General features: G+C 40.0%; 1 protein-coding gene across 3 annotated transcripts in view; it reads right to left on the reverse strand.

The window, feature by feature from the left end:
- Positions 1 to 3,111: 3,111 nt before the first annotated feature.
- Positions 3,112 to 27,602, reverse strand: part of Cytip (cytohesin 1 interacting protein) — a 70,144-nt gene continuing 45,653 nt past the window's right edge. For all 3 annotated transcript variants that reach the window (XM_032903318.1, XM_032903319.1, XM_032903320.1), the window contains 7 exons: positions 22,020 to 22,069; positions 21,686 to 21,740; positions 18,774 to 18,876; positions 18,484 to 18,577; positions 15,703 to 15,772; positions 8,363 to 8,429; positions 3,112 to 4,121 (listed from right to left, as the gene is read on the reverse strand). In XM_032903318.1, coding sequence (XP_032759209.1) covers positions 3,655 to 4,121; positions 8,363 to 8,429; positions 15,703 to 15,772; positions 18,484 to 18,577; positions 18,774 to 18,876; positions 21,686 to 21,740; positions 22,020 to 22,069 — 906 coding nt within the window. In that variant the 3' untranslated portion in view covers positions 3,112 to 3,654. The remainder of the gene's footprint in view (positions 4,122 to 8,362; positions 8,430 to 15,702; positions 15,773 to 18,483; positions 18,578 to 18,773; positions 18,877 to 21,685; positions 21,741 to 22,019; positions 22,070 to 27,602) is intronic.

A 27,602-nucleotide genomic window follows, 5' to 3' on the forward strand; every position in this document is an offset into this window, starting at 1 on the left:
CCCACTTTGCATTTGACATTTACTAACAGAAGTTTACATTTCTGCATTAAAGCCACAAGAGAAGCCGGGTAACCTATGCTCTGCTTGCCCGGATGATCTGAAGTGGCTCTGAAATGGGTTCCCACTTTCGAGAAGCTTTGACTCATAAAAATGCACATCTCTTCCCCGTATGCCATGAGGTAAGGTTAAGATGCTGTGCTCATGTAGGCTGATCTTTAACATGATAGTCCTAAAAGATGGGGGGAAATGCTGCACTAGCTCAGTAGTAACTGTTTTACAAGCTCTAAAGGAATCATTAATGTAGTGCAATTAATTAGTGTAAGGAAATGTAGAACTCAAGTACTTATGTACTATATCTGAAAGCTTGCTAATGAAAGCTAAAAAGAGATCACCCTAAATGTTTGGTTTCCTACTCATCAGAGACAACAAGATATTTCTACAATTTAAATTTTAATATTTTCCGCAGGTGAGTTAGAAGTATTATATACAGTGAGAAATGCATAGAGCAGAGGCTGGAGCTACCACTCTGCAGGCAGTGAAGAAAAGGGCCTCATGGTGAAGTTTCCGTTTTGATCCCAAGGAGAAGGAAATAAAACAGATACTGGGGTTAAAACAAAGGTTGTGATTAAAACAATTTGGTCAGAAGTGACAAGGAAGATGGAGAGAGCTGGGAGCTGGGTATGAGACAACCATGTTGACATGACACAAAGAACACAGACTCTAGGTTGCAAGGTCAGTAATGGCGGGCCAGATGGCCAATGTCCTGAGGAACAGATAAAGTCTAGAGCTGATGTATACTGTTTACATGAGTGCTGTCATGTCAAAAGACCCCAGTGTCTGAGACCCACAGGAATAGCAAGACCTACCCCTGGTCGGAATACAGATGGTGACTGTGTGAAAGTATCAGGCTCAGCTTTCTCCTCTGGGATGACTACAGTCTTAGACTGCTACCCTGCAGAGACCTCTTACCAAGATTAGCTGAGCAACATCCTTGTTCAGCTGTCTCAAGCATGCTGAGGTTCCTGGTGGCTGGTACAACTTCATCAAAGCATGTGACCTACACCATCCTGTAAGTACACTGTAGCTGTCATCAGACACAGCAGAAGAGGGCATCAGATCCCATTAAGACGGTTGTGAGCCACCATGTGGTTGTTAGCAATTGAACTCAGGCCCTCAGGAGGAGCAGTCAGTGCTCTTAACCACTAAGCCATCATTCCAGCCCCTCCATCCAGCTCTTCTGTACCTATGTCTGTTGTGACTTCATTCCAGTGTCTGAGTCAGCTCAATCCCTTATTGGGGGCAGCACTGAGGGAACATACACAAGGCAGTTTCCCTTTCCTGTAGTCTTGCTTGTGATTCAGCTGTGACACACTAAATTGTGGGTAAGGACATCCAATAAGAAGCTTCTGTCTAGTTCAGAAAGGGGATCACCCTGTAAGCAAAGACCTGAAAATGAAGTAAAAAGGACAGCCAGACCCAGCTACACCTCCGTAGCTTTGACTGAGTTATCCCTCTGAAATGATAGAAGTACAAGCTGGTCATATAGAGATCGTCATTTAATTTGCAGCCAGCAATATACCTAGACTATCAGCTAACAGACAGGTCAAGGCCGATAGCTAACTAACAGAACTCAGAGATGAGCAAAGCTAAATCTTTGCAAGTATCCTGGATGGAGTGGGCTGCATGCAAAGAAGGAGGGATCATCCCGGTGGTTGGAGCAGAAGGATGTGCTCAGTGCATTGGTCCTCTATTAGCATAGGCCATGGTACCCTAGAGAACTGACCTATCTCAATCGAAATTACCTCAGCCTTTGCCAATATCTGCTGCAGATCCTATAAACAAAAATAAAAATAAAAACACTTCTAGGCAAGGCCTTTCTTGGGAATCCCTACCATGGTCAGGAGTTTCCCCTTTAATTTATCACTTTTCCCCATCTTCCCACAGTAAAGCTTCTTTTGATCTTACTCCCTCCCACATGTGTCTGTGTCATAACTATTCGTCTGAGACAACCTAAGAGCCACTGTTGATTTTTTTTTTTTTTTTGGTGAGACTTGAGTTTCTGACTTCTTAAGTCCCTATATCACGCACAACCATGATGAGAAAGGTTCAGTTGTTCTAATATAACTCGACCAGAACCAGCAAAAAGAGTAAAGATTTCTAAAGAGGCCAAGAGTAGCTAGATCCAGGAAGAACTGGCTTCCATTTCTAGCCAGGACACTGGCCAGCCATGTGACACAGGCTCTGCGTCCCTGATTTTGTTTTTGTATCCCGTCTCCAATTGTTCCGGGGTCACATTAGGTGCTTTTAGACTGTCTGACATTCAGCACCGCTGGTATACCTGAGAAGTATGCCCCATAACACACAAACAAGCACGTGTCTTAGTTCGAAGAGTTTATAAACAGCAGGTCCCACCTAGATATTTTACTACTTAACTTACAAACCATACCTCACTTTTTTTTTTATCAAAATTGCTTTCCATAGACCAACTAGAAATTCACTTAAATGTATCAGCTCCATTAAAAACATACAAACACACACACACACACACACACACACACACACACACACACACACACACACACACACACACACACACGGGGGGGGGAGCTTAGAATCAACGTAAGTATTTATCACATGGTTCAGACTATTTACTTGAGCATATAGGTAATGATCAGCTGTGTCACCAGAACAAAGAATTTAACGGATGTTGAAATAACAGTATGATTGACAGGTGAGAATACAATACAAATACTACTAACAGGGACCTGAGAGCTGAGGTGAGGCCTATGTGGAATGTTTAATGAGGTATAGCAGGAGAAACACATACAGATGGAAAGTTCTTACCCCACTCTTCATCTTTAGAATTTTAGATATTTGCAGCAAAATATAATCACAGATCTATAGGAGCCTGAGATTTCTGGGCTTGGCATCCATGTTCAGGTAGAAAATAGACATTGAAATGGTCTAAAACTAATGAGTCTCACTCATTTTGTTTAGAGAGAGGAGTGGCTTACTTAGGGTACCGGTCCCAAGTACTCTCTTTGCACCCAATACCATGCTTCTCTCCTGCTTCACTGTCACTGCTAAAGTGAGAAGACGCTGATGGCCATATTTTGTATGTTCCTTTAATGGTTTGAAAGCAACTTTAATTCTCTCTTGTGGTAGCTCCCTCAGAGGCTACTGAGTAAATTAACCAAATACAAGGTTTTGTGGTTTATCGAATTAACATATGAAAAGCAACCCAATAATTATATTCTGTCAGTCCATATTCACACGTGACTCCAAGAATTCTCCACGTTTTACATGCATAGTTCGTATAATAAATATTTTTGTACTTTCATGGCCAGCATTAAAATGAACAGACATATTATTACATTATTTAACCTATTACTTTCCTCCCCTGATGTCAGCTTAGAACTTGAGCTCTAATGATTGGGGGAAAACAAAAACAAAAACAAACAAACAACAACAACAACCAGAACCCTGATATAAGACCCAAAAATAACAGTATAAGAATTTAAAGGTCAATGCTGCCCTGAAATGGGATGTAAGCTACACACTCTATCTGCACTTTCCCACTAAGCCAGGAGTTCATCTTGGGAGGTGGAGGATTGTGAAACGAGACGAGACGATTCAAAAGGTCTCTGCCACCCATCAAAAGCGACTCTCTTCCTCTTCCACAGCACGATGAAGGCCAGGGATGAATTTCAAAATTTGTTTCCGGACACTTCCCCGTCTGCTTTTCCGGGGCAGAGTCCCAAACACGCTTGAGTAATTGCTCTCCCACAAAGGAGAAAAGGACCCACTACTAGTGATACTGATACTCCGGTTTCTCCTGGAAGAAGCATTCCTTAGAATTTCATCCCCATCCTTAGAGTGAAAGCACTCATCGTCGGTGCTTGTCTGCCGACTGAAAGCACCCCGGATGGAGTCCTCCGACACGCTGGTCCTGTAGTCATCCTCACTGTCCACCGTGAGGGAGCTCAGCCAGCTCTTACAGCTGCTCTCACTGGACAATCGGGGCCGGTCCAGGAGGGCTGGACTCGGCCCCAGTAGATTTCCAAACAAAGAGGACTCATCGAGGTTCATGTTTTCCAAATTTGGGGAGTTAGCCGCATCTCCTACAGTAAAGAGAAGAGTCTATTATGAGATGGATTCAACCACCAGTCCCTACAAGAAAGCACACCCAAGTTTAAAGAACACAAGAGAGGAAGAACAAACACTTTGGCCCAAGTTTTCACTTGCACAAATATGGTTAGGAGGTTTCCCCAAACTAGCATTCATGGACTAGTTACTAAGGGAATACATTTAAACAAGATAATTCATGCCCATAACTTAGATCTAGAATGTACTCCAGGAGGCTCACCTGGAGATGCTAATGGAGATGCTATTGGGAGATGGTGAAAACTTTCGAAGACGTTACCTCCCAGGAAAATTTAGGTCACAGGGGACACAGTCTTGGATTAAAACTTCTGTGTCATGCCCCATTTTTTTTCTCTCACTCTCTAGCCACTAGCAGAGCAATTTTAGTCTGCTGAGTGTTTCTGCCACGAACTATCACAGACCCAAGCCAGTTCATTACGGACTGAAGCCTTTGAACACTGAGTCGAATACAACTTCCATTTTTGTAAGCTGACTTATCTTAGTGGCAGATAGCAGCGTACTTGACGTGAGATCAGCTCAACACAACTGACGCTAAGACAATGTGACTTTGTGAACCTCCAAGTGCTAATTGCTTAAACTGTGTAACCCTGGAAACTCTTATGAAAATGCTCACAGAAGGGAGGTGAAAATAAACGCTCAGAAAACTCTTCTCTGGTTCTCATTATCTGTCTCTGTAAAGAATTGGAAGTTTATTATAAAGCTATCTAAAAGCGTGTGGGAAAAACAGCTACAAATCAGAACACATGCTTATAAGAAGGCTTATGAAATCAATGATCCCTCCCAGTCTCGATATTCCTAATTTCCTCTTAGAATGGCTGCCATGTTCTAGGATGCTTAGAAAGCATCTCTGTCCCCAGAGTTCTAGCTGCTTGGCTAAGTTTTCTGGTCAGTGCTTCACAACCCACACATGGGTTCCCCAAACTGAACTGTGAGTCACATTCTCCCCTGCCCACCTGCTTCTCGTTGCTTGGCCAGCGAGTGTGCTCAGAAAAGCATAACTAAGAATGTGACTTGTTTCCAAAAAAGGCACAGGGTTCCCAGCCCTCCAAAAGGCATCCTGTGTTAGTCCTCGTTACTCTGCTCTCCTGGGACTCGGGTTGACAAAGTAGGAGACTCTGCTCTACCCCCATTTGATCTATGAAGCCAAGCACAGCCAGTCTACGCAGTGCTTTCCTTTCAGTTACTACAACCTGCTTGTTTTAATCTTACAATGAGCAGATAAATCCAGATGGACGAGCAATTGCTTGATAGACCCTGGTGTTCTGGGTACTTCCTCTAGTTCTAGAAAAAGCAAATGAAAGAACACCTCTAGTCCCTTAAAAAATGTGCAATACATCTCCTGATATTAGATCTACTCAGGACTGTTCCTGTACTTGTGGAAACTGTACACTGGGCTGTTCAGGAACCTTCAGTAGTTCAGCAAAGGCTTCTGGAACACTCTGTGTCTATGAAAACCGGGAAGCTGAACAAGGCTTCAAGAAAGACACACACTCTTTCTCTCTCCTCTTCTCTTCTCTTCTCTTCTCTTCTCTTCTCTTCTCTTCTCTTCTCTTCTCTTCTCTTCTCTTCTCTCTCTCTCTCTCTCTCTCTCTTACTCTCTTTCTCTCTGTGTGTATCTGTCTGTCTGTCTGTGTCTTTCTTTTTGTCTCCCTTTGCCTCTGTTCTCTCTCTCTCTCTCTCTCTCTCTGTGTGTGTGTGTGTGTGTGTCTCTCTCTGTCTGTCTCTCTGTCTGTCTCTTTCTCTCTGTGTGTATCTGTCTGTCTGTCTGTCTGTCTGTGTCTTTCTTTTTGTCTCCCTTTGCCTCTGTTTTCTCTCTCTCTCTCTCTCTCTCTCTCTCTCTCTCAAAACAAACAAACCCCCTACCCCTGCTGCAGCCAAAAATTCTTCCGATTTTTCCAGAATGTAGTGTGATAGAGCTGGGCACGACGGTGCCTGTATTGGTGGTTAGCACCAGAAAGCTGAGGCAAAGAGGCATTCAACAAAACAGACCTCTCTCAAAGCAGCAACAACAACAAAAATTAACTGAAATTCTTAAAATAGAAAAGCAGGCCAGTGAGATGACTCAGTGAGTAAGGGCCAACCTGACAACATGAGGTCAACCCCTGCAAGCCATATTGTCAAAGGAGAGAACTGACTCTCATAACATGGTTCACACAGACACTGTGGCAAAAAGTGTGTGTGTGTGTGTGTGTGTGTGTGTGTGTGTGTGTGTACAGAATAAATAAATAATTTTAAAAAGAGAAGTAACTTGCCTAAGTTTCAAACTTGTCTAGTTGAAAATGAAAATCAAGTCTCTAAACCATTAATCCGTGCCTAAGCAATAATTAAGAAGATAAAGGATCTTCGGAAGACAGAAAAAAATAAAAGACTATAAGATGCATTGTTGAATAGACTTGGATAGATATTTGTCAGAAGAAGATATGAAATTGGCCAACAGGTATAGAAGAATGTGTGGCATCATTAATCAACTGACAAGCACACATTAAAAACACAATGAGAGTCATCTCACCCTTGTAAGATGCTCATACCAAATAGACACAAGATAAAAATCAGTGGCGAAGCTGGGGGAAAAACAACCTCACACAGTTCAGCTGCCGTGGAAAACCGCATGGAAGCTCCACAAAACAAACAAACAAACAAACAAACAAACAAACACCAGCATACCGCCATATAATCCAGTACTGTCACTAGTGTATGTAGATCCATAGGAAACAGAATCAGCGTTTCAACAAAACCTATGCTTACAAGCTCATCTTATTTATCGTAGCCAAAACATGGGATATGCAAAGATATCTGTCAACTGACAAATGGAGGAAGAAAACACTGTAGATGCAGAGTGAAATGCCATTCACCCACAAAAACCAAAGGAAAAAAAAATATTTGTGCTAACATGTATGAACATGGATGTGTTAAATGAAAAAATACCAGTACAAGTACACAAACAGGAAATCATATCATTATGGGTGCAATCTAAAAAATGTTCTGATGGTTGTTGAGAGTGGAATGGTGGCTACCGGAGCCTGGCCAGCAAAGAGAAAGATGTCCCAACATCTCAATCTATGGACACTAATTACAACTAGGTAGAGTGAGAACTTTGGTGTGTTACATGGTAGGGTGATTACAGCTAACAAGAAATGTACTATAACTTCCAAAAGCTAGAAGGGATATACTGTAAATAAATAAATAAATAAATAAATAAATAAATAAATAAATGCCTAGTTTATCTTGACTTAAACATCGTACAATGCCCACATTACATCACGACATATCATATATCATACATATGTGTTATTCGTGAATTTGTATATTTTTGTGGTTTTATGACTCTATTTTAAATGATTTTTAAGTTGAATCTTTTTCTGCCAAGTAGTTATCATTTGAACAAACATTCCAGTTGCTAAATGAAGGCTAGCTGAGTGTTCTCTAAAGAAGAGATGAACTACATTCCAGCCCAAACGGCTAGTGACTCCAGAAAATTATTTGTGTGTCGTGTTCCCTCCTACTGGTTATGGTGGCACGTGACTGACATTTCCATGCTTGGGAGGCTAAGGCATAAGGAGTTTTGTTTGGACTACTTAGTGAGCACCAAAACAGGCAGGGCCATATAGCAGGACCCTTTCTCAACTGACCTAAAAACGAAGTTCACACCTCAAGTGACTAGCAAAGAACAAACCAGCTGACTATATTCAACTCCTTGCTTCAAAACGCATAGATAGCAAATGCATCTTAACATAATAATCTTGCATGTCTGTCTTGGTTCTGAGATTCCCTTCACATATAACTAATGCGATTTGGAAAACTGTTGTTGCTCTACCAATAAAATACACAGCCATTTCTGATTGACTAGCCCCAGCCAGAATCATTTTCAGAAATCTAATTCAGTGGCTGATGAATGTCAGGCAATGTTTCCTCGGGGTCTTCTCCAATCACTGGTCACCTCTTCCAAATGCATACATCCCTGTGTCCATGCATGTTTTCATATTCATATGCAGTTTGTATGGAGAAGAGAGTGTAGTGTGACTCAACCTCCACCAAGCACCATCACCTCAGCATTCATCCCAGCAAAACACAGACCCATAGCCTGCATTGGTACTAAGCAAACTTTTACTGTAATAGTGATACTCTGAAAATATTTGGAGGCAGAAACTCGGAGAGGGTGTGACGAGAATGTGGTTTCCTGGCAGGAAATTGGGCTTACCATGCAGCAGGCGCTGTTCCTGTAAGTGCAGAGACCTGAGCTCCACCCATTTTTTCTTCAAGGTTTGCTGTGAGAAAGAGAAGGGGGGAAAGGTTCTGAGTCTTAGGAAATCCAAGTGGGCAAGGCAGGGGGGACTTCCTTTGTTGACAACCCCACTCCCATTCTCTGGAGACATAGGCTGAGTTATAGAGAGTATTAGGAATACTGATTTCTCAAGGACCCACAAGTCTTCTCTTAAAAAAAAAAAAAAAAGAAAGAAAACTGGTGAAGTGCATGTCATTTCAGGTTTGAAATTGCTTACTAGCATTTCTACATGAGTGATATAGATAACATTGGATAGAAACCTTAGAGTTTTAGAGCTAGATAAGTTAACAGATAGAAAATTTTGGAGCAGCAACTAGAGGTTAGTAAGTGCTTAGTAAATATCACCAACCAATGAGTCTGGGCTCTGAAACAATCTTTTCATTTGACATCTATCTGGAACACACTTAAGCGCCCTAACTTTATTTGTTTGTTTATTGGTTGTTTGTTTGTTTTTAAATGTCATCTCATGTAGCCCAGGCTAAGACGGACTCTTGATCTCACTAGGCAGTTGAAGATAATATTGAGCTTTGGAGTCTCCTACTTCCAATTCCCAAGTATGTACCCCACCATGCGATTGATAAGTTCTGGGGAACTATCCCAAGACATGAAACACATTAGGCAAGCATTCTACCAACTGAGCTGTGTCTCCAGCCCACCCCTTTACTTCAAAACTGCTTCTTCCCTTGGCTACTGTAGCAAATAGGAAGAATGTGACCAGCATGAGAAAGAACGGACCATGAGAGCAGTCACTTGGCACAGAAGGCCTGGCCTGGTCCAGTCCACAGGCTAGCCAAGTCAATGGAAGCCAAAGCCAAGTGAGAAGAAGCCATCTGGGAAGGCAGGTGTTACATGTTCACTCTCCTTCCTGCTTCCTGCCCCCTGCTTCACCTTGCCTTTGCTATTTTAGGTCCTGATAGCAAGGCCACCATGTGGGCACAGCTCTGGCTTGCCAAGGACATTTATCCATAAGAAAGATGGCCTCATTGCAAAAGAGCAATCCTCCGTATATCAGCCCCTGGAGGGAGGGAATGAGGATTAAAATAGAAAGATTTTTAATGTGCATTTAGAAGGAAATGGAAGAAGGGAAAGAAAGTAAAATCGCAAGAACATCACTGAACGAGTACGAGGAGTAGGGATCACTCCTCAATCCACAGAGCACTTAGGCTCACAGCGGCAACTGAAGCGTTTCTGTGGCTGACAACATTCAGTCAAACAATGGAAGCAGTGAGAAGCTTAGCTCAGATCACTTGTTGTTGCTGTTAGTTTTTTTGTTTTTTTCTGGGTGTTTTTTGTTTGTTTGTTTGTTTGTTTGTTGTTATTTTGTTTTTTGTTTTAGTTTTGCTGAACTGAAATATGCTATAGGAGTCACAGGAAGGGCGGCTGCATCTGTGACTACTCTTATAAGTTTATAGTTATGTGAAAACCAAGACCAGAGGCCTGTGAAGCAGAGGACTAGCCAGAGCTAGCCTATGGACCTACGCATTTCTTCTTTGCTAAAGATATTTATCTCCTACGGGAGAACAGAGCAAAGGAAAAAGGTAGGTGGTTAGTCAAAACTAAAGACACAAGGACAAAAAATATTACCTTTCTGAACTTGGTTTTCCAAAGTTCATAGACAGAGCTTTTCAGATAATTCATATTTGTGACTGAAGGCTTTATGATCCCCAATTTTCTGGTCTAGCCTCGTCATCTAAGTGTGCCATGACTTGTACTAAGAAAACTTCAGTGTAAAGAGCAGAGACATTTCAAATCTGAGACATTTTTCTATTTTCCTCAAGGTTGTTAAACATTTAGTCACATCTAAATGTTTTATATCACATGAGCGTTGAAGGTGCATGTGGATCTGGCCTTGTGTCAATGGCTACATCGACACTGGACCCATCCATGGCAGCTGAAGGAATGGTTGAATATTGTTGAATAATATGTAAAAAGCAGCTTCCTTAAATGACCTTAAGCTATCACACAGTGAGTGGGTTCCAGGTACGGCCCCAGTATTTTTATTCTACATAAGACAAATAAATAGCACCTAAAGACAAATTCCCCCAGTACCTGATCTTTTTATTTTGCTCCAACAGATAATATGTCACTTAATTTCATAATTTCATTATAGGCTGGAAAAGAAAATTTCATTGAAAAAATATTTCTCAAGGTATACACTAGGCCTAGCAGTTAACAGACATATGTTTAAAAGTAGCCCCTTTAACTAGCTCACTATCTGTGCTAAGCATCTGAAGCAGAAGCTAAGACAAAAGAAATCCCTGAAAATGTGAGTCAGAAGGGACACAGTTCTTCCAGTGAAGAAATAGGGCTGTTCACTGTCTTTGTGATTAGAATGCTTACACATACAAGATGCAAAATAAATGTCATCGTGTAAAAGGAAAGCCAGCCTACCTTGAGTTATAGATCAGACCAGTCATTTCTGCCCAGAGGGATTAAGTACATATCTCATAATTTCAAGACTGGTTGTTAGACACAAATGTGAGGTAGTAACCAGAACAGAAACTTCAAGAGCTGTCAAGTTGAAGCATCAAGCATTAGGTAGGAATTTAGATCCTGAGGTAATGTGTGGCTTCGAAGTGTCTATTTAACACTACGAACTCAGCAAAAATGTCCTTCTTGAGAAATAAACCCTGACTGAATATTAGGTACTCAGAAAAGTAGACTGATAAAGGCTGCTCTCAGCTGGAGGTACCTTGGGAGAGAGAAACAAAGCAACCCTTCATGACCTGAGTCACGCTAGTCATTTACTGTCTGAGAGAGGCAGCCAAGCTGCTGGACCTAGACCTGGAAAGAGAGCTTTGATTCCCTGTGTGAAGGGAACTGCTCAGCCATCCCATAGATAGGATACTAACTTTCAAGCCCACAGTATCCTCGGGTGCTCAATGACAGGAAAGGCAGTGAGCTGCTAATCAAGGCATGGATTTCTCCCAGCAACATAGAAACAGGAAGAATCCGAAACAGACACCGAAATAAGAATACTATAAATTCTGATGGAAACATAAAATCAATATTCATAAGCACAAAAATATCGAGAGAAATAAGAACAGATACAAAATAGAACCTCTTGTCAATAAAGTATAAATCACATTTAAAAGCTCATTAAAAAGAACACGTTCTATATAACAAGGATGCTGCTGAAGTCATTATTGAGGAAGGCAGATCAAAAGTCCCTAACACATTTCTAATGGAAGCCCACAAGATAATGTGGGAAGTAATAAAGACAGTGCACAGAGCTAGAGTCACACATCTGTAGATATAAAGATCAGAGCTAATTATAAACAGTATGAATTAAGGTAGGAGTCTGGACCTAATTAAGTTGTAGTGAAAACTAGTCAGGAAACAAGGAAACAGAGGGGAAGACAAACAGGCACATACATAAACACACACACACACACACACACACACACACACACACACACACACACACACACAGAAGAAGGATAATGAGAAAATCCCTAGAGAAAATAATAAAGAAGGTAAAAAGAAAGCATGAATAGAATACATAAAAATGAAGATAAAAGTCATAGCTAGAGCAGGGACTAAATGTTAAGAATGAAGTTTTATTAGGTAATCAGGCAGGCCCCATTATACATTTAAAAATTAGAATACTTTATTGATGAGCACAGAGCTTACTAAAACTGTTTCAGAAAGACATCTGTGCACCTTTACTAATAATAAAGAAACTGAAGCCATGGTTTGAAAGTATTCCCTCCAGAAAGAACCCTGAGTCCTGCTGATTCAAATGACATTACAAAAATTCTATCAGAGTTTAAAAAAAAAAAAAAAGGAGGAACAACCCCAGCTCATGTTGTAAACTTAGTAACCTAAAAGGGAACCTTAGAAACAAAAATGTAGGTCATTCAAGGCTATTTTCATACTCCAATGAACACTTGATCTTTGACAAAGAAGTCAAAAATGTACAGTAGAAAAAAGAAAGCATCTTTAATACGTGGTACTGGTCTAACTGCTGGTCTTTATGGAGAAGAATGAAAATAGATCCACATTTATCACCTTGCACAAAGCTCAAGTAAGTTAGGACCTCAATGTAAAACCAGATATACTGAATCTAATAAAAGAGAAAGTGGGAGAGAGCCTAGAACTCAGACACCAATGGCTCTGGCTCCAACATCAACAATTGATAAATGGGACCTCATGAAACTGAAAAGCTTCCGTAAGGCAAAAGACAACATCAATAGGACAAATGGGCAATCTACAGATTGGGGAAAATAATCTTCACTAATTAACTCTACATCCAAGAGAGGACTAATATCTAAAATATAAAGAACTGAAGAAAGTTAAATTCAGAAAAAAATACAAATAGTCCCATTTTAAAAGAGGGTACAGAGCTAAACAGAGAATTCAAAGCAGAAGAATCTAGAATGGCTGAGAAACACTTAAAGAAATGTTCAAAGTCCTTAGTAATCAGAGAAATGCAAATCAAAATGACCCTGAGATTCCACATTATACCAGTCAGAATGGCTAAGATCAAAATCTCAAATGCCAGGAGATGCTGGCAAGGACATGAAGAAAGAGGAACGTTCCTCCATTGCTGGTGGGATTACAAACTGGTACAACCACTCTGGAAATCAATTTTACAGTTCCTCAGAAAGTTGGAAATAGTTCTACCTAAAGACACAGCTATACAGCTCCTGGGCATATACCCAAAAGATGCCCAACCATATCCCAAAGACACATATTCATAGCAGCCTTATTTATAATAGCCAGAAGCTGGAAACAACTCAGATGTTCCTCAGCTGTAGAATGGATACAGAAAATGTGGCTCATTTACACAATAGAATACTATTCAGCGATTACAAATGAGAACATCATGAATTTTGTAGGCAAATGGATGGTACAATGGGTATCTAATAATCTGTAATACATAACCAGAATACCAACTAATAAAAATGTGATTTGAATGGGAACCTCTTGAATCCAAAGTCTATTCATAAAAATAACCCATTCTTAATGTGAAAAAGACTGAAGACCCACCCTTAAAGGACAGTAAGGATGCCAGAATTGTTCACTTCACCTTAAGCAAAAATCCTCACCAAGATGGCCCAGAAGAGAAGGGAACTAGATCCATTTTGTAAATTATTGTCCTTGTACAGCACACCAAATAATATACAAACAACTTAGTATAGATTATGTGGTTTAACAAAGTGCTTTACTATTAATAACAACATATAAATAATCTATTATCTATTCATTAACCATAAAATTTATTTTTATAGAAAAACTGTAATAAAACCCTAAAGTACAAAGGATACTACAACAAAAAAAAATATATGACCTGTATGTGTAAATTATCAGATTTTATGAAAGATGGAAAGAAAAAGAGCAAAATAGTTAAGAAAACATAGCAACAAGAATATGAAATACTATGTAATATTTCATACCCTAGGCACTGAGTTATCTATATAAAGTGAAATGTCATTCACACCTCTAGCGTTTACTCATGGAACTTGACAATTTGATAGATGATCAACAGACTAAGAACATTGTTCAGTTAGGTATTCTCTCTATTACAAACTGAGTTGGAGGGAAAAGTCCAAGCGACCACATTAGAGACCCTGTGAGTAAATGTGGACTTAAATGGAGACTTTGTTAAAAGAGAAATTTCACAGAAATTCAGGTGAGGAGAAAAGCAACGTACAAAAGAAATTATATTGGGAGAACTGTCTGTTCATATGAAAAAATTCAAATTATCCTATACTTTATAGTATATGGCAAGAATACTTCTGAATGAATTAAAGACTTCAATAGGCAAAAGAAAAAACTAAGTTTTTAGGGAAAAAATGTAATATAGATGATTGAAAACTGACTGAAATTTAGAAGCTCTAAAAGTAGGGAAACAAAACTTGGATCTCATAAACCTAGAATACTTTCAATTACCTAGAAAACAGTTCTTCAAAAGTAGCAAAGACATATAAGGACCATTCTGGGAAGATCTAGTTATCATCATTTAATGAAATAATATGCAGGATGACAAAGACCCACAGAGGAGAAATTTTACATAAATTTCAGAAGCAGTCCTTTAAGTCAAGAATACAGTTTACAATAGACTAAAGATCCTAGCCAATGCTATAAGAGAAGAAAAGTAAATTAGTTGAATAATTGACCTAAAAGACAAAACTCAAAATAAAAAGGATTATCCTGTTTTAGCTAGATAATGTATTTGGGAAAGCATGAAGGAAATTATTCTGGAGTATATGACGTGCTAAATAACAATGAAAAACATGCTCACAGTGAGATAAACAAGAACCATAAAAATTTCAACTCTTCTTACTTATTTCATGAACAAACATTAATCCCTATCAAAGTCTGAGTGGAAAGGATTCTTAATGATTTTATTTTAAATAGAAAGTCACAGGGAATGGGCACTATGGCAAAAGTAACAAAGGTAATATTAGTGAGGCTTGCTAGTGAATAAATACGGTGGAAGGGAAAGGTTCTAGATAAAATGTAAGCACAGTGAACTGTCCTCTTGAAATCAGTTTATAAGCTCACTTCATGACAAAAAGTAATGAATTCAGATTGTCACAAACACAAGTAAGTAGCTTGCTTGTAGTTAAACTATCCCTGAGTAGCTGGCAGCTCCATTGTCCTTCAGGGGGCAGTACTAAGACCTGGGAGGAGTCAGAGCACCTTTAAACTCACTCCAGCAGTGTCTGGAGTTCCTAGGCTGGAAGACTCACCAACCTAAGGAACTGTGAAAACCTTCAAAGAGCCATGCCAGAGAATTTGCACTGAGCAGACACTGCTTCTTGTGACCCTTTTCTTTCTTTTCAAGGTAATAGTGTGTTTGCCAGGGAAGGCAGACTCAAGGACAGCAAAGGCGTTAGTGATAGTCCATTTTCAGAAAGGCTCAGAGGGAAAGGAGGCAAAGAAAGAGACTGGGAAAACAGCAGTCTGCAGCACTCAGTGCTAACTCTTCCTCTGTTTTCCTCCTTCAAGGAAATGTAAATCAAGAGTGATCACAGGTGCGTCAATGACTAGTTCTTCAGGTAATATGCCTTCCCGCTGGCTTTCTGAGCCTCATAGAGTCTGAATGGGGAAGGAAGAGGGTGATTTACACATATTCACAGTCTTAGATATTCCTGCCAAGATAATTGTGTGGTCCTTGACCCGTCAGTAGCTTAGATGCATCCTGAAATTTCCCCTTCAAGGGTTATCTGGGTTCCCAAGATAGATCATTATTCTACTACTCACACATTCATGGATGAAAATTGACATGCTGTGTTAAGTCAAATTACCTTTAAAGTCTGCAGCTTTGCCTCAAGTTCTGCTCTTCTGTGAATCATTGTCCCATTAAGAGTCTCTATCCTGTTTGAAGAGAAAGGAAAAGGTGGGGTAAACAACAGAGCTATCTCTTCAGAGAGATACCATCCTTAAGAAGCTCGGCAAGTGGAGAGCAGGCTATACTAGAAATTCAACACAAATATCACCCTTTCTGAGGCTCTTGACTATGGAGTGTGGATACTTGAGTATCTGGACCTAAACCAAACTTCTGAACAACAGTGAAGGAAAGAAAAGAAGACAAAGGGAAAAATGTCTGGCAAAGAGTGGAGGAAAAGATCCTGGCTAATTATAAACCATAGCTCATTTTCTAGAAGGCACTAGTACATGCTAATGGCACTATGGCACTAAGACACTATGTTGCTCACCCACCAGAATCTATTCTTGCCTGGACAGGCTCAATAATCTTAATTATTTGGTAAACATTCACTCGGCATCTATTATGAGCCAGATGGTACATCAATAAAAAAAGGGCACAGGACTTCCGCATCAGTGGACTCGATGTGTTATTTCTTGAAACAGGGAAGATTATCTGCAACTGTGTATGGCTATTTTATCAGAAAACCTTTAGTTTATAAGTGGCCATCTAGAGTAACTGGTTTAACACTGTTCTTCTCTTCCTACATCAAAGATTTTCTAAAAATAGAAGATTTATTCTCTCAGGAGTTGGTTTGTTTTGAGCATTGTTTTGACTACAAATCCTCCATCTAAGGATGATGGTTAATTTCACCTTGGAATCACACCCTTAAACATTCTAAAGTATTTGTTCTAAGTCTTTCTCGCAACTAAATTATAGTTATATTTATGAAAGCAAAGAAAAAATTAAAGATATGGTAGGACTTCTAAATGTGAAACCACGGTTTCTCTTTTCTTCCAGACTCAGACCCAACATAGTAAGACGATAATACAGAAAATACTTTGTGGTTTCTGACTGAGATAAAGTCTCGTTTTTGGACAGTAGAATCACTAAGAAGCTGCATTAGACTCTTAATGGTGTTCTAAGCTCTCTAAGCCATGACGCATACAACTGTAGGGATGGTTCTCCCTTCAGTCTTTGTTCACCTTGTCTCATATTTTATTCCTCTGTGGGTTTCTAAGAACCATCTCTACCCTTATTTACCTATGGTCTTCTTGCTTCGTCTACATGGGACATATTTTTATGACTCTAAAAATACGTAGAATCTTTGAGATTCTACGTAGTTTCTTTGAGACAAGGCTTTTCTAATTTTTACTCCTTAAAACTGAAAGGGCTACCCTCAGCTCCACCATCATCAATCATCTTTAAAATCTGACTCGACACACCCACCCAACACTTCCTTTGAAGTACTCATGAAGAGTCTAGAAGATTCTAGTAGCAGCTCACAAAGCACAGCTATAACTGGAAAGAGCAGTCCCGACATCCTCAGCAGACTGGGTCCCAGTGTCACTCACTACCTGGCTGGACTCAACTAACCCTTCCTTAGCCCCAGGTACTTCATCTACATAAAGGGATTAACCTGGACTGGCCAAGAGTCTGTGAAGAAAAATGAATTAGGTCATGTTGAAACTACCCATCTCAGAACAAATTCCAAACGGCCTGGCACAGCAATGCATCTCATGATCTGATGCTTGGCCAACACTGACTTCATCACTCATACAGTCTCCCTAATCCACCAGCCGCCAATTTCACTTCATCCTTAGGATATGCCAAATCCATTTCCAGAGCTCGAAGACATCTTTCTTTACCTACATGATCCTACCAGGAGCTCAGATATCCATTCCTCCCCTCTGCTTAGTCTCAGCTCCAAAAGTACTTCCTCAGAGTAGATGGAACACTTTGAATATCTAAGCTCAACTGGCCCCTGTCTTCCTCAGTAGACACCCCTGTTACACTATTCTGCCTCTCTCAGAGTGGTTATCAATAACTGTAATTTTTTATAATTCAGGTTTTTTTTTTAGAAATTTTCTATAAATTTTAGAGTTCTACAGAGTTTATTTTTGCCTCCTTAGAATGCACACAGAGATCAAAAACTCAATATTTGCTCAGTACATATGATATTTATGCAATAATGAATTCCCTTATAACTGATTATTAAGGTCCTATTGGGTCCTTAGGACACAGGGAAAGCAAGCCTAATGCTATTTTCTTAGATAGTTATGACTTTGTGGATACGAATGGGTGTGTTTGTAGATATAACTCCTTGACATGGTTAAGATCAGTCTAAAAGTTTAAACCCGTTGAGTTGATGGGAAGACCAGTGTCTTCTGATAAATTGAACATTAATACCTATGACTATATATGCTCCAAGGTGAGAGAATTTCATTATTTCTTATGAAACATTCACAAATGGGGGAGGGGACAAGAGGTTTTAGGCATATGAGAGAGAGAAAAAAATGTTATAGCTGGAAGATTTCATGAACTGTGGCAACAAGACTATTTCTCTTGGTCCAAAGAAATGTGTGCCGGTTTTATTAAATTGACATTAAAAATATATCAGTAAATAATGTCCCTCCCACAAAGACTTTTGTCTATTGCCATCCCCTGACTTCAGGTGTTGACGATATGCTATAACTCATGAAACCTCGGGAAACAAAAGAAGCCCATAGAAATGTTCATACCTACCCCAAAGCTATGTATCTATATTCCTTCCAGGGCACTACAAATAGTGTCTACAGAACCAGACAAGTCAGTCACTTATCAGGTATTCTCAGACACCAAAACATCTTTGAAACCCCACTGCAACTAAGTGGATATTTACGTTAGCAGATTTCCCGACGATCGGATCAGGTCAACCACTTGTTTGTGAGTGAAGCCTTCTGTGCTCACGCCATTGACATTTGCAAAGATGTCACCTGTGAGAAGCCCAGAAAAAAAAAATGAGCGTTTTATTAGTTACTTAACTAATGACATGGAAATGAAGCAAAACAAGCAAGCTCCCAAAGCACATTGTCACTCAAGAACACTCAGAGCAGCAACTGCTCCCTAACCTTCCTATCAAAGAGTTTCTTGATATGTAAATGGCTTTCAGCATGAGCAGAGCTACATTACCAACTTGCAGGCCAGCACAGTGAGCGGGGCTGTCTTCCTGCACTTTGCAGATCATAGTGCACACTTCTGAGGAGCAGATGTTCTGGTTCTGAAGTCTGTAGGTCTATAAAATATAAGTGGATACATAGTAACTCTTCCAAAAGGTCTACAAATATTTGTCAAACCTAAAACCATACCAAGAGCATTACGTGGAGTAATACATAAGTGCAGAGGACAACTTTGGAATAGCTTTTCCCACCGTACTCTGAATGGAAGGCACCAATTTCGCAACTCCACCAGATCATCGCCAGCCAATTCCATTCACAAAACATCGGGCATGAGAAAGACAGTGGGATGTGAGCAGTTCAAAATGTTCTATGTTCAAGCCTAAGAGGCCACCTGATGCCATCATTGTATATTAAGAAAAAAATTGAGTCTCAGTTCTCAATGGGATGAAATAACCATAGACAACTGAAAGAAAAGGATCCTTGTGTGTGTTTAGACTAAAGTAAGCATTGGGGGAGAGAGTGTGAGATACAAAACATCCAGCAGGGAGACTGGCCAACAGTAATTATATTAAATCAGAGTTCTGCAAATAATGACAATCTGCCCTGGGTTTGTTCTAATTGACTCAATCAATTTCATTTCTGAGCGTACAGACCCCTCCTGCCCTGAATTTTCACCAGTTCCTCAGTCAGCCAACTAAATAAAAATGGAGTCATGCTTCCCTAGATGTCTCAGTTTGACACAAGCAATTCAGTGGGTTCTATTGTTGGTGTTTTTAGTTTTTACTTCAAACTCTAAAAACTAGGGAAACATTTGCTCTGTGTAGCAGTTTTGTAACTCAGAAAAAACAAAAAACAAAAACAAAAACCCCAGTGTTTTGAGTTGTCCTTTAAAATCTGATTATTAAAAACTAATCCACACCAGAGAGTTGCTTTCTTCTAGAAGAATCCAAGCCTGAGACACCATGATCATTCACACATGTAGATCACTCCTACTCTTGGTTAAATGCTGATTTCCACTCAGATTGTAGTGCATTTAGAATCCCCTACTTGAAAGGAAGAGGAGGGCCTATAACACGTGTCCCATCTGTATCAGAAACCTTTTTTTGAGAATTTCCTGTCTCAGATCATACCAGAGCTTAGCTCCTTATAGAAATGGAAGCCGATCTAATTCATGTGCTGCAGGAGCCAAACACTGATTGATAAACCTTTCAGAAGTCACTGTTACAGCAATCCACACCAACAGGAAGACCCACCTTCCATCGATAAGTACCAAAGTGAGCACAAAGAAAGACAAGAAGCACTTGGAGTTCTGTAGCTGGCAAATGCGCATTCCATAGCAGCTGTGAATTTGGGGATTAGAGATAAAAAGGGAAACCAAAAGCCACGAAGGCACAGAAAAGAATACTTGATCAAATAATATGACCATATCGCCCACCCATATCTCCCATCCTTGTGTTCTGTTGGCTCAAAAAGAAATTGTCACAAGCCATCCCTGCTAAGCGAAGAGATGGCATGTATGTGCTGTAGCTCAGAGGTAAAGCCATCGGGTCTTCATTGAGCAACTCAGGTTTCACATTCCTGTGGCCTGTCATCTAGTAAAGATGATTTTGAATTTGGTTCTATACACACACACACACACACACACACACACACACACACACCTTATGATGAGAGAGAAACATAAGAAAGCAGTGACGGGGATCTAGTTACTACCATTAGGCAACCTTGAAGATGTCATGATGGACATGCAGTATCTCTTCGGAGAACATCAAATAGTCCGTGTGAGGGTTCTGTACTTCTAAAATCTGATAGATTCAGTGCATTGTTTTCTGCAGAAATTATGTCTCAATGATTTTATGGTAAATTCTAGATTTCACCAAATTTTAAAGGAGCAGAGCTCAGAAAGCAGAGACCTCTGCTCCCACAACTTCCTCATTCATCCCATGTTGTTTCTTTACTCATAAAACATGTTTAATGTAGCAGCTTCCTGCTCCTGATCTTAAAATACAAACGAGTTCCCTTTTATGGGGTTGCCACCATGGCAATGTTTTCTGAAAACAGCATTCACTGAAGCGAAGATCTAAACTCTGACATATAGCATAAGAATTCGATTATGCAAAGCACGTGGGAAAGAAATGCAGAAATGATGTGGGGAAATGGGACTTAAGTTGCCCCACTCAATTAGACTACAGTCCACTTGACTGCATTCTCCATCTTCTCAAATATAATTATAAAAAGACAGGCAACAAATATTCTTGGACAGTCACACTGAAACCTAGGAAGAACAATGTTAACTTCCACCAGTGGGATTTCAAGGAATAAAGTATTATTATGGGATGTGTGTGTGTGTGTGTGTGTGTTACAAATTTCTCACTATAATCCAAAAAATGCTCTTAATTGTAACATGTATGGATTCTATATACACAGACATACCATCTGACAAGTATTTCATTTTCATTTTTATTTTTTGAAACAAGGTAGTCTTGACTAGCCTGGAACTCCTTACCTCTGCCTCCCAAGTGCTGGGATTAATGTCATGACCAACCATGCCCAACTCAAGTATTTAGACTGTGATTTACATGCAATAAAAGAATATGATTAGCTGAAAATAAACTCCTGTAAAAATCTTTTGCTTTCTTATTTAAGTAGTAAAATATCAAGCATCTTTGTCTGGAGTCATCCTTAAGAAAGACCGTAGTGATGCACAGGGAGCAAAGTGCATTTCTAGAAGGAAATAGAAGGGCAATAGAATGCTTTCTCTCCCCATAATACCCAACACACTGAACAACAAACCACACACTAAGTAAAATCTAGCCTCCATGGTCATTCTATCCCTATCCTGACTTCATTGTTCTTTACAAATATCGTGATGAAATTAGTGACTGTTTTTCCCTAGGAAATCTAGAATGTTTAAAAACTGCCCACCTGAATTTCAAATCCAAAGGTTCCATTGTCCTGCTTTTCCACAGTAACAACCTTCCTGTAAGTGCAAATAAAAAATAAGCTGAATAAATATCAAAATGTCATATTGAGCACATATTTAACATTAATAATAACTGTTACAATGAATTAGCTTTCATTCCTAAAACTGTAGTATGAGCAGTGTGTGTGCGCGTGTGTGTGTGTGTGTGTGTGTGTGTGTGTGTGTAGCACTTATCTCAGGCAGAGACTTAAAAAGAGGAAAGAAGGAAAAGAAAAGAGAAGAAGAGAAGAGGAAAGAAAAGAAAAAGAAAGAAAAGAAACCAATGAATTTCTTTACCTTTGAGAGCAGGAGAAGTCACCTAGAGAGCTTGATCTGGCCAACGCAAGCTGAAAAATATAAAACGGCAAGTCTTTAAGATATGTCTGTGACTGCTCTGGACCACAAAAGCCTTCATTGTTTATCACCACCCTGGAAACCTTGTTAAATAAGATTAGCAATGTCCATCCTCTCTTAACAGCAAAGGAGAGTCTGAGAGATCAGGGACTCCCAGACATTCTTTTGAGAAGATGAGGAGAAGCTTGAATAGTAAGATATGGGGGGTAGAGTGGGGGTGGCTTCATACCAAGTAGCAGACTTCAAACTTCCAGCGATGGCTTTATGCCAAAGCAGCACTTATGTCACCCTCTCACAATAAGCAATTTACGGCCACACTGAAACACCCACAAAGAATAATGTGAAGGCAACACAGTCCGTATTTTCTTAGATACCGATGAAATGCTTATGTTTATAAAAGCTCAATGTGTTACTCTTTTTACCAGGCTAAGAAAATCTATAAAGAATGAACTTACATTCAAAAGTATGACTGAAGATGGCTGGCAAGACAGCTCAGTGGTTAAAAATGCTCAGCACCCAGGGTTGATTGGTGAGAGGGGAGAACCAACTGCAGTTTGAACTCTGACTTCTGCATGCACAGCATTGTGTGCATGTACACACACATCGATGTTCATTCAGTCCCCAACACCACCACCCACCCACAAATAGTTAGGTGTGAAAATGAAAAATAGATTCAGAAAGACGAGGGAGGGACTCCAAACCTCAATTCTGATTATGATTTATTTCACAATAGTTTTGGAAGACTATAGTAAGACTTCCTGCCAAGAAAGGGAAGAAACCTCATAATGCTATAAATAACATAACATCCACTCCTCTGCACATTTTGGGAAAAGTCATATAAGCATAAGCTTCTGGGACAGACCCAAACTCTTATAAAGAGAAGGGGTCAGCAAAAGGGAAGACCTCAGTTGTAAGGACTGCGGTCCATTTCTAACATTGTTGTAGTTTTGTTAAAGAAATATTTAATAGATGTTACTTTCTAATTAGTCCTTTCTTAAATATTGTTCCAAGGACTCAAAACATAACTTTGCCCCTAATTGTATTTTAAAAGATTTTGCTATACATACATATAGATACAGATACACACACACACACACACACACACACACACACACACACATATATATATATATATATATATATATATATATATATATATATATATATATATACTGTCTGTGTGGTGAATGGTATCTTCAAGGTCAGAGGGGGTCACCAGATCTTCAGAACTGGAATCAAGGGCTACCCGTTGTAAGTGTCCGTGAGAGCATTGGAAATTGAACCTAGAACCTAGATTGTCTACAAGAGCACAAGTGATCTTAATGAGGAGCCACCTTTTCTGCCAATAAGCCATCGCATTTAAATGCCACCATCCTGCAATTGTCATTCATAAGCAAACAAATAAAATAGTAGATCAAAGCAGTTGGTACAGATAAATAAAAATAATATGAGGCTAAAAACACACACGGAAAAGACATACGAGAAATTAATGCATGTGGGACAAGTTTCACAGAAGTCTGCATTACTCAAATGGCCAGGCACCAGATGCCAACAATTGTACAATTTCCTGGGATGCCTTGGTGTTAAGAATTCAGCCACCAGCCACTATATATAATGGTGTCGTCATCTACAGATTTTATATGTAACAATTGCTCTGTGTTATGTTGTCATTTAGACTTAGAGTCTCAGGCAGACGGGCTCAGACCTACAAGTATCTTCTAGGCTTGTAGTAAGTTTCAACTTTTGATTTATAAGGACCAATTATGGGATAGCTACAGCAATTTGAATGGTTTGTAATAATCTGGTCCTGTGCCTAAAATATTGAATGTATGAATGTACACACACAGAGACAAAGAGAGAGAGAGAGAGAGAGAGAGAGACAGAGAGACAGAGAGAGACAGAGAGACAGAGAGACAGAGACAGACAGAGACAGAGAGACCAACAGAGAGATTGAAAGACAGACAGAGACAGACAGAGACAGGGAAACAGAGAGAGACAGAGAGAAATTGACAGACGCAGAGAGAGACAGACATAGTGAGAGAGATTAACAAGAACGGGAACTTTGCAGTTAAGTCAGAAGGCTCCATCGGAAGGCTCCATCCCTGTGAAATCTACTTTTAAAACAAAGTCATATTTGCAAGCATTGTCCATCTCACCCTTACAGTGTGCTCAGATTTTCTCGATCTGTTTGCACTATCAACATTTCCTTGTATTTCACACTTAATTCATATTGTCGAGTACTTATTTCAGCTATCTTTGAATCTGTCAACTATAATTACCCAATTACGGGCTTTATGTTTTCAAAGCATTGCTCTTGCTGTTGTGCCTTGTCACATCATTCTCTTTGTCAGTCACCTGGAGGCTCGCCTGTGTCTACACAAGGGCATGGATATGAGGAGCATAGAGCACGTTTGATGGAGCGCTTCACTTCTTCAGATAGTCATCTGTGTGCTTTGAGACTCTAGGGAATTACGCTGGTTTTACTTTCCACCCCAGTGCTTCACAGGAGGCCAAGGATAAATTGTGACTTCAAAAATAGTAAGACAGGCAGACTGAGCTACGCCTCAGATGCCATCTGATGCCATCTGCAAGTGAATGGCGGTGAGACATTCAGTTCAAAGGGATGCACCAAGATCCCTGCTAACTTTGTCCTTCATTAAATTCGAGGTTCATAGGAAAAACCCAAAGGTAATTTTTAAAAGAAAAAAAAAATTAAAGTCTCAAACATAGGATTGAAAAAGAACCAAACAGGATATTCAGAAACTACTCAAAAATCAAGTAGTACAGAAAAAGAGCTATGAAAAGCAAAGCAAAAGGGTGACACCGTAATACTGCTGCTAAATGAGTAAATGTTGGAAAGATTTAATCGGTCCTCACAAATCAAACAGTTGGCAAGAATTGATAAAATACCTGGCTACCATAATGTTAAATGTCCCTTTTCCTGCCCAGTATTTATAGAATTGTTGGGAGCCTCAAGATTTCCTCTGCGCTCCTTTTAAGTGATTGGTTATTTTGCATAGATTCAAGTCTGTAAACTTTTAGGCCCTCCAAACAGTGTTCTCTATACAGAAGAGGGTGTCCCTTGCCTCTCTCCTTTTAACAGTTCTGTGTAGCTCTCTGGCTAAAGTTGAATACTAAGGCAAGGGAGGACTACTCCTGGGAATGATTTGTTTGGGTTATGAGTGACACAGAAAGTTCAGACTGAATCAGATTATAAATTATTTTCCATTCTGGACTAGTAAAGAGGCTATTTTAAGCGATGAACATATAAATAAAAAAGTAATTTAAATACACCATCATACTCTCTGATGGGGGTGGGTTAGTGGTGGGGGTGACAGCCACATCTTGACACAGCATCTTCCTAGTTTTGACCTTGGCTGCCCTAAAGAATCAAATAAAGGAAATTCTCAAGTGTCTGCCTTGTCCACCTGCTAAATTGCCTGTATTACTCAGAGTGTGCCCAAGACTTTACCAACAGTCTTCTGAACCGTTTCCCCTGTCTCCCTCTCCCTAGCATGCACTACTCCTATTTAAAGATGTAGACTTGGATGGACTAAGTGTTCACCAGGCTGCCATCCTAGCCAGAATTTTTGAGTTGTAATGATGTCCCAACCCTCACCACCCCCCCCCCGGCAAAATCATGAATGGAGAACTGGTGTGCAATCTAAAGCATATGCAGGCAACAGCTGTCTTTTATTACACATTATCTAATATGAGAAGTCTAGGTTTAGCAATTTGGCAGGCTTGAAAGCTACACATTCAGCTCTGACTACAGCGGAGGAGCTCCTCACTAGCCAGGAGCCCAGTGCTGTCTGGGGCTGATCTTAGAAGGCGCCTCCGCTTTCAGTGAGACAGTTTAAGAGTCAAGGCATTAATATTCCACACGCAATGTCTCCTGCTATGCGGTGTGATTCACGGGTCTCTCTTTAGTGCAAAAATCAAACCAAATACAGCAGCTGTCAGTGTGCAAAGTGGAGAGGAAGTCGGAAACACAGCTTGATAGATAACCTGCCTCAGAGCAGCTCAGAGACCAACACTGAAGCCACTTTTGCTGCTAGGTTAGACTGTTGTGTTCATGCCCTGGCTCTGTGGACTCACTTCTGCTACACACACACACACACACACACACACACACACACACACACACACACACACACACACACACGCACACACACACAGGATGTGGCTATAATAAGAAGAGAGTACAGATTCAGAAGTAGGCTTTTTTTTCTCTTTCTTTGTTTTAAAGTACTTTGTTTCGAGTTATGGCCTTGGCCCTTTCCAACTCACTGCCTATCTCACTTTTACTCCCAACTCTTTCATGAATACAGCTCTCCTCTACTTTTGAAAGGCAGGCCAGTAAGACAGAAAAGATTCTCAAACTATCCAAAGACACCACAAAATAATGGAAGTAAATCCATTCCCTAACTTATTCTGTCATGTGGGAGGTGAACAGGACATTCCAGCTTCCAGGAAGGTCTGATTCGAGCCCCACACCTCTTTCAACAAATGGTTGGGTATTAACCCAAAAATAACACTGCAGTATTGATGTGGCCTATTGATGAAGGACCAGTACAAAGAAAGCCCCTGGGGTCAGAAACCCAACCCAGAACTGTACCTATCCCAAGCATCTAGCACCATCCCTGACCAAAATCGTATGTGAAACGAGCCATCTAGAAGCTTCCTATTTAGCAATAGTTTCATCACCAAAAGGAAATTAGACAAAGATGATCTATTTGGGTCTAATTCATAGTCAAATGTCATACCTGGGTGCCAGATTCCTGGTTGTCACCGAAGCACTAGGCAAGAGCCACCTTCATTAGAGTCTTGTGAGAGAGGCAGTCAGGTACAGTATCTACCCCTGGGGTATGGCATGGTTACAAAATTTCCCTTCCATTACCCTCCCTCAGGAGTTTATATTTCAGGAACTTTGCCCCCCCCAAAAAAAAATAAAACAAGGTTCAAAATTAGAAGCATTCCTGATGTGTCTGGTGCCTCCTACAAATGCAGGTACTGAAATAATACGCACACACTGAAATCTATTTTTAAACAACTCTGAGTGCAAACAACCCTAGAGTCTGAAGATTAAGTTGAAGCTACAAGCTGGCCAGATATAGCTCTGCAGAAACCAAAGCCACAAGGAGAAGTATGAACACTGACGTCACCCTCAGAGTGGCAAGAATAATAGCACACGGAGGAACACCTGTTACCACAATCGCCTCACCGGGATCCTGTTGCAGACTGTTCACACAGGGCCACAGGGGTGGGCTTTTGTTTTTGTTATTGTTGTTCATTTTTTCTAAGAAAAAAGTTAATAGGAGGCAAATAACCTCATGGAAAATTATAAAATTTGACATATCTCTGCGTGAAGTTTCACTGACAGGGATTATAAAGAACCATGAGTCTATGCCCAAAAGGTTTGGTTTAGCTTTGCTTTCTTTTTTTTTTTTTACCTTAAGGAAATATAAAAGTAAGAAAAGGTTTTAAGACTAGGGGAAGGACATCACCCAGTGTGTTAAAAAGTAT

Source organism: Rattus rattus, chromosome 5, assembly GCF_011064425.1.
Source record: "Rattus rattus isolate New Zealand chromosome 5, Rrattus_CSIRO_v1, whole genome shotgun sequence".
NCBI lineage: Eukaryota > Metazoa > Chordata > Mammalia > Rodentia > Muridae > Rattus > Rattus rattus.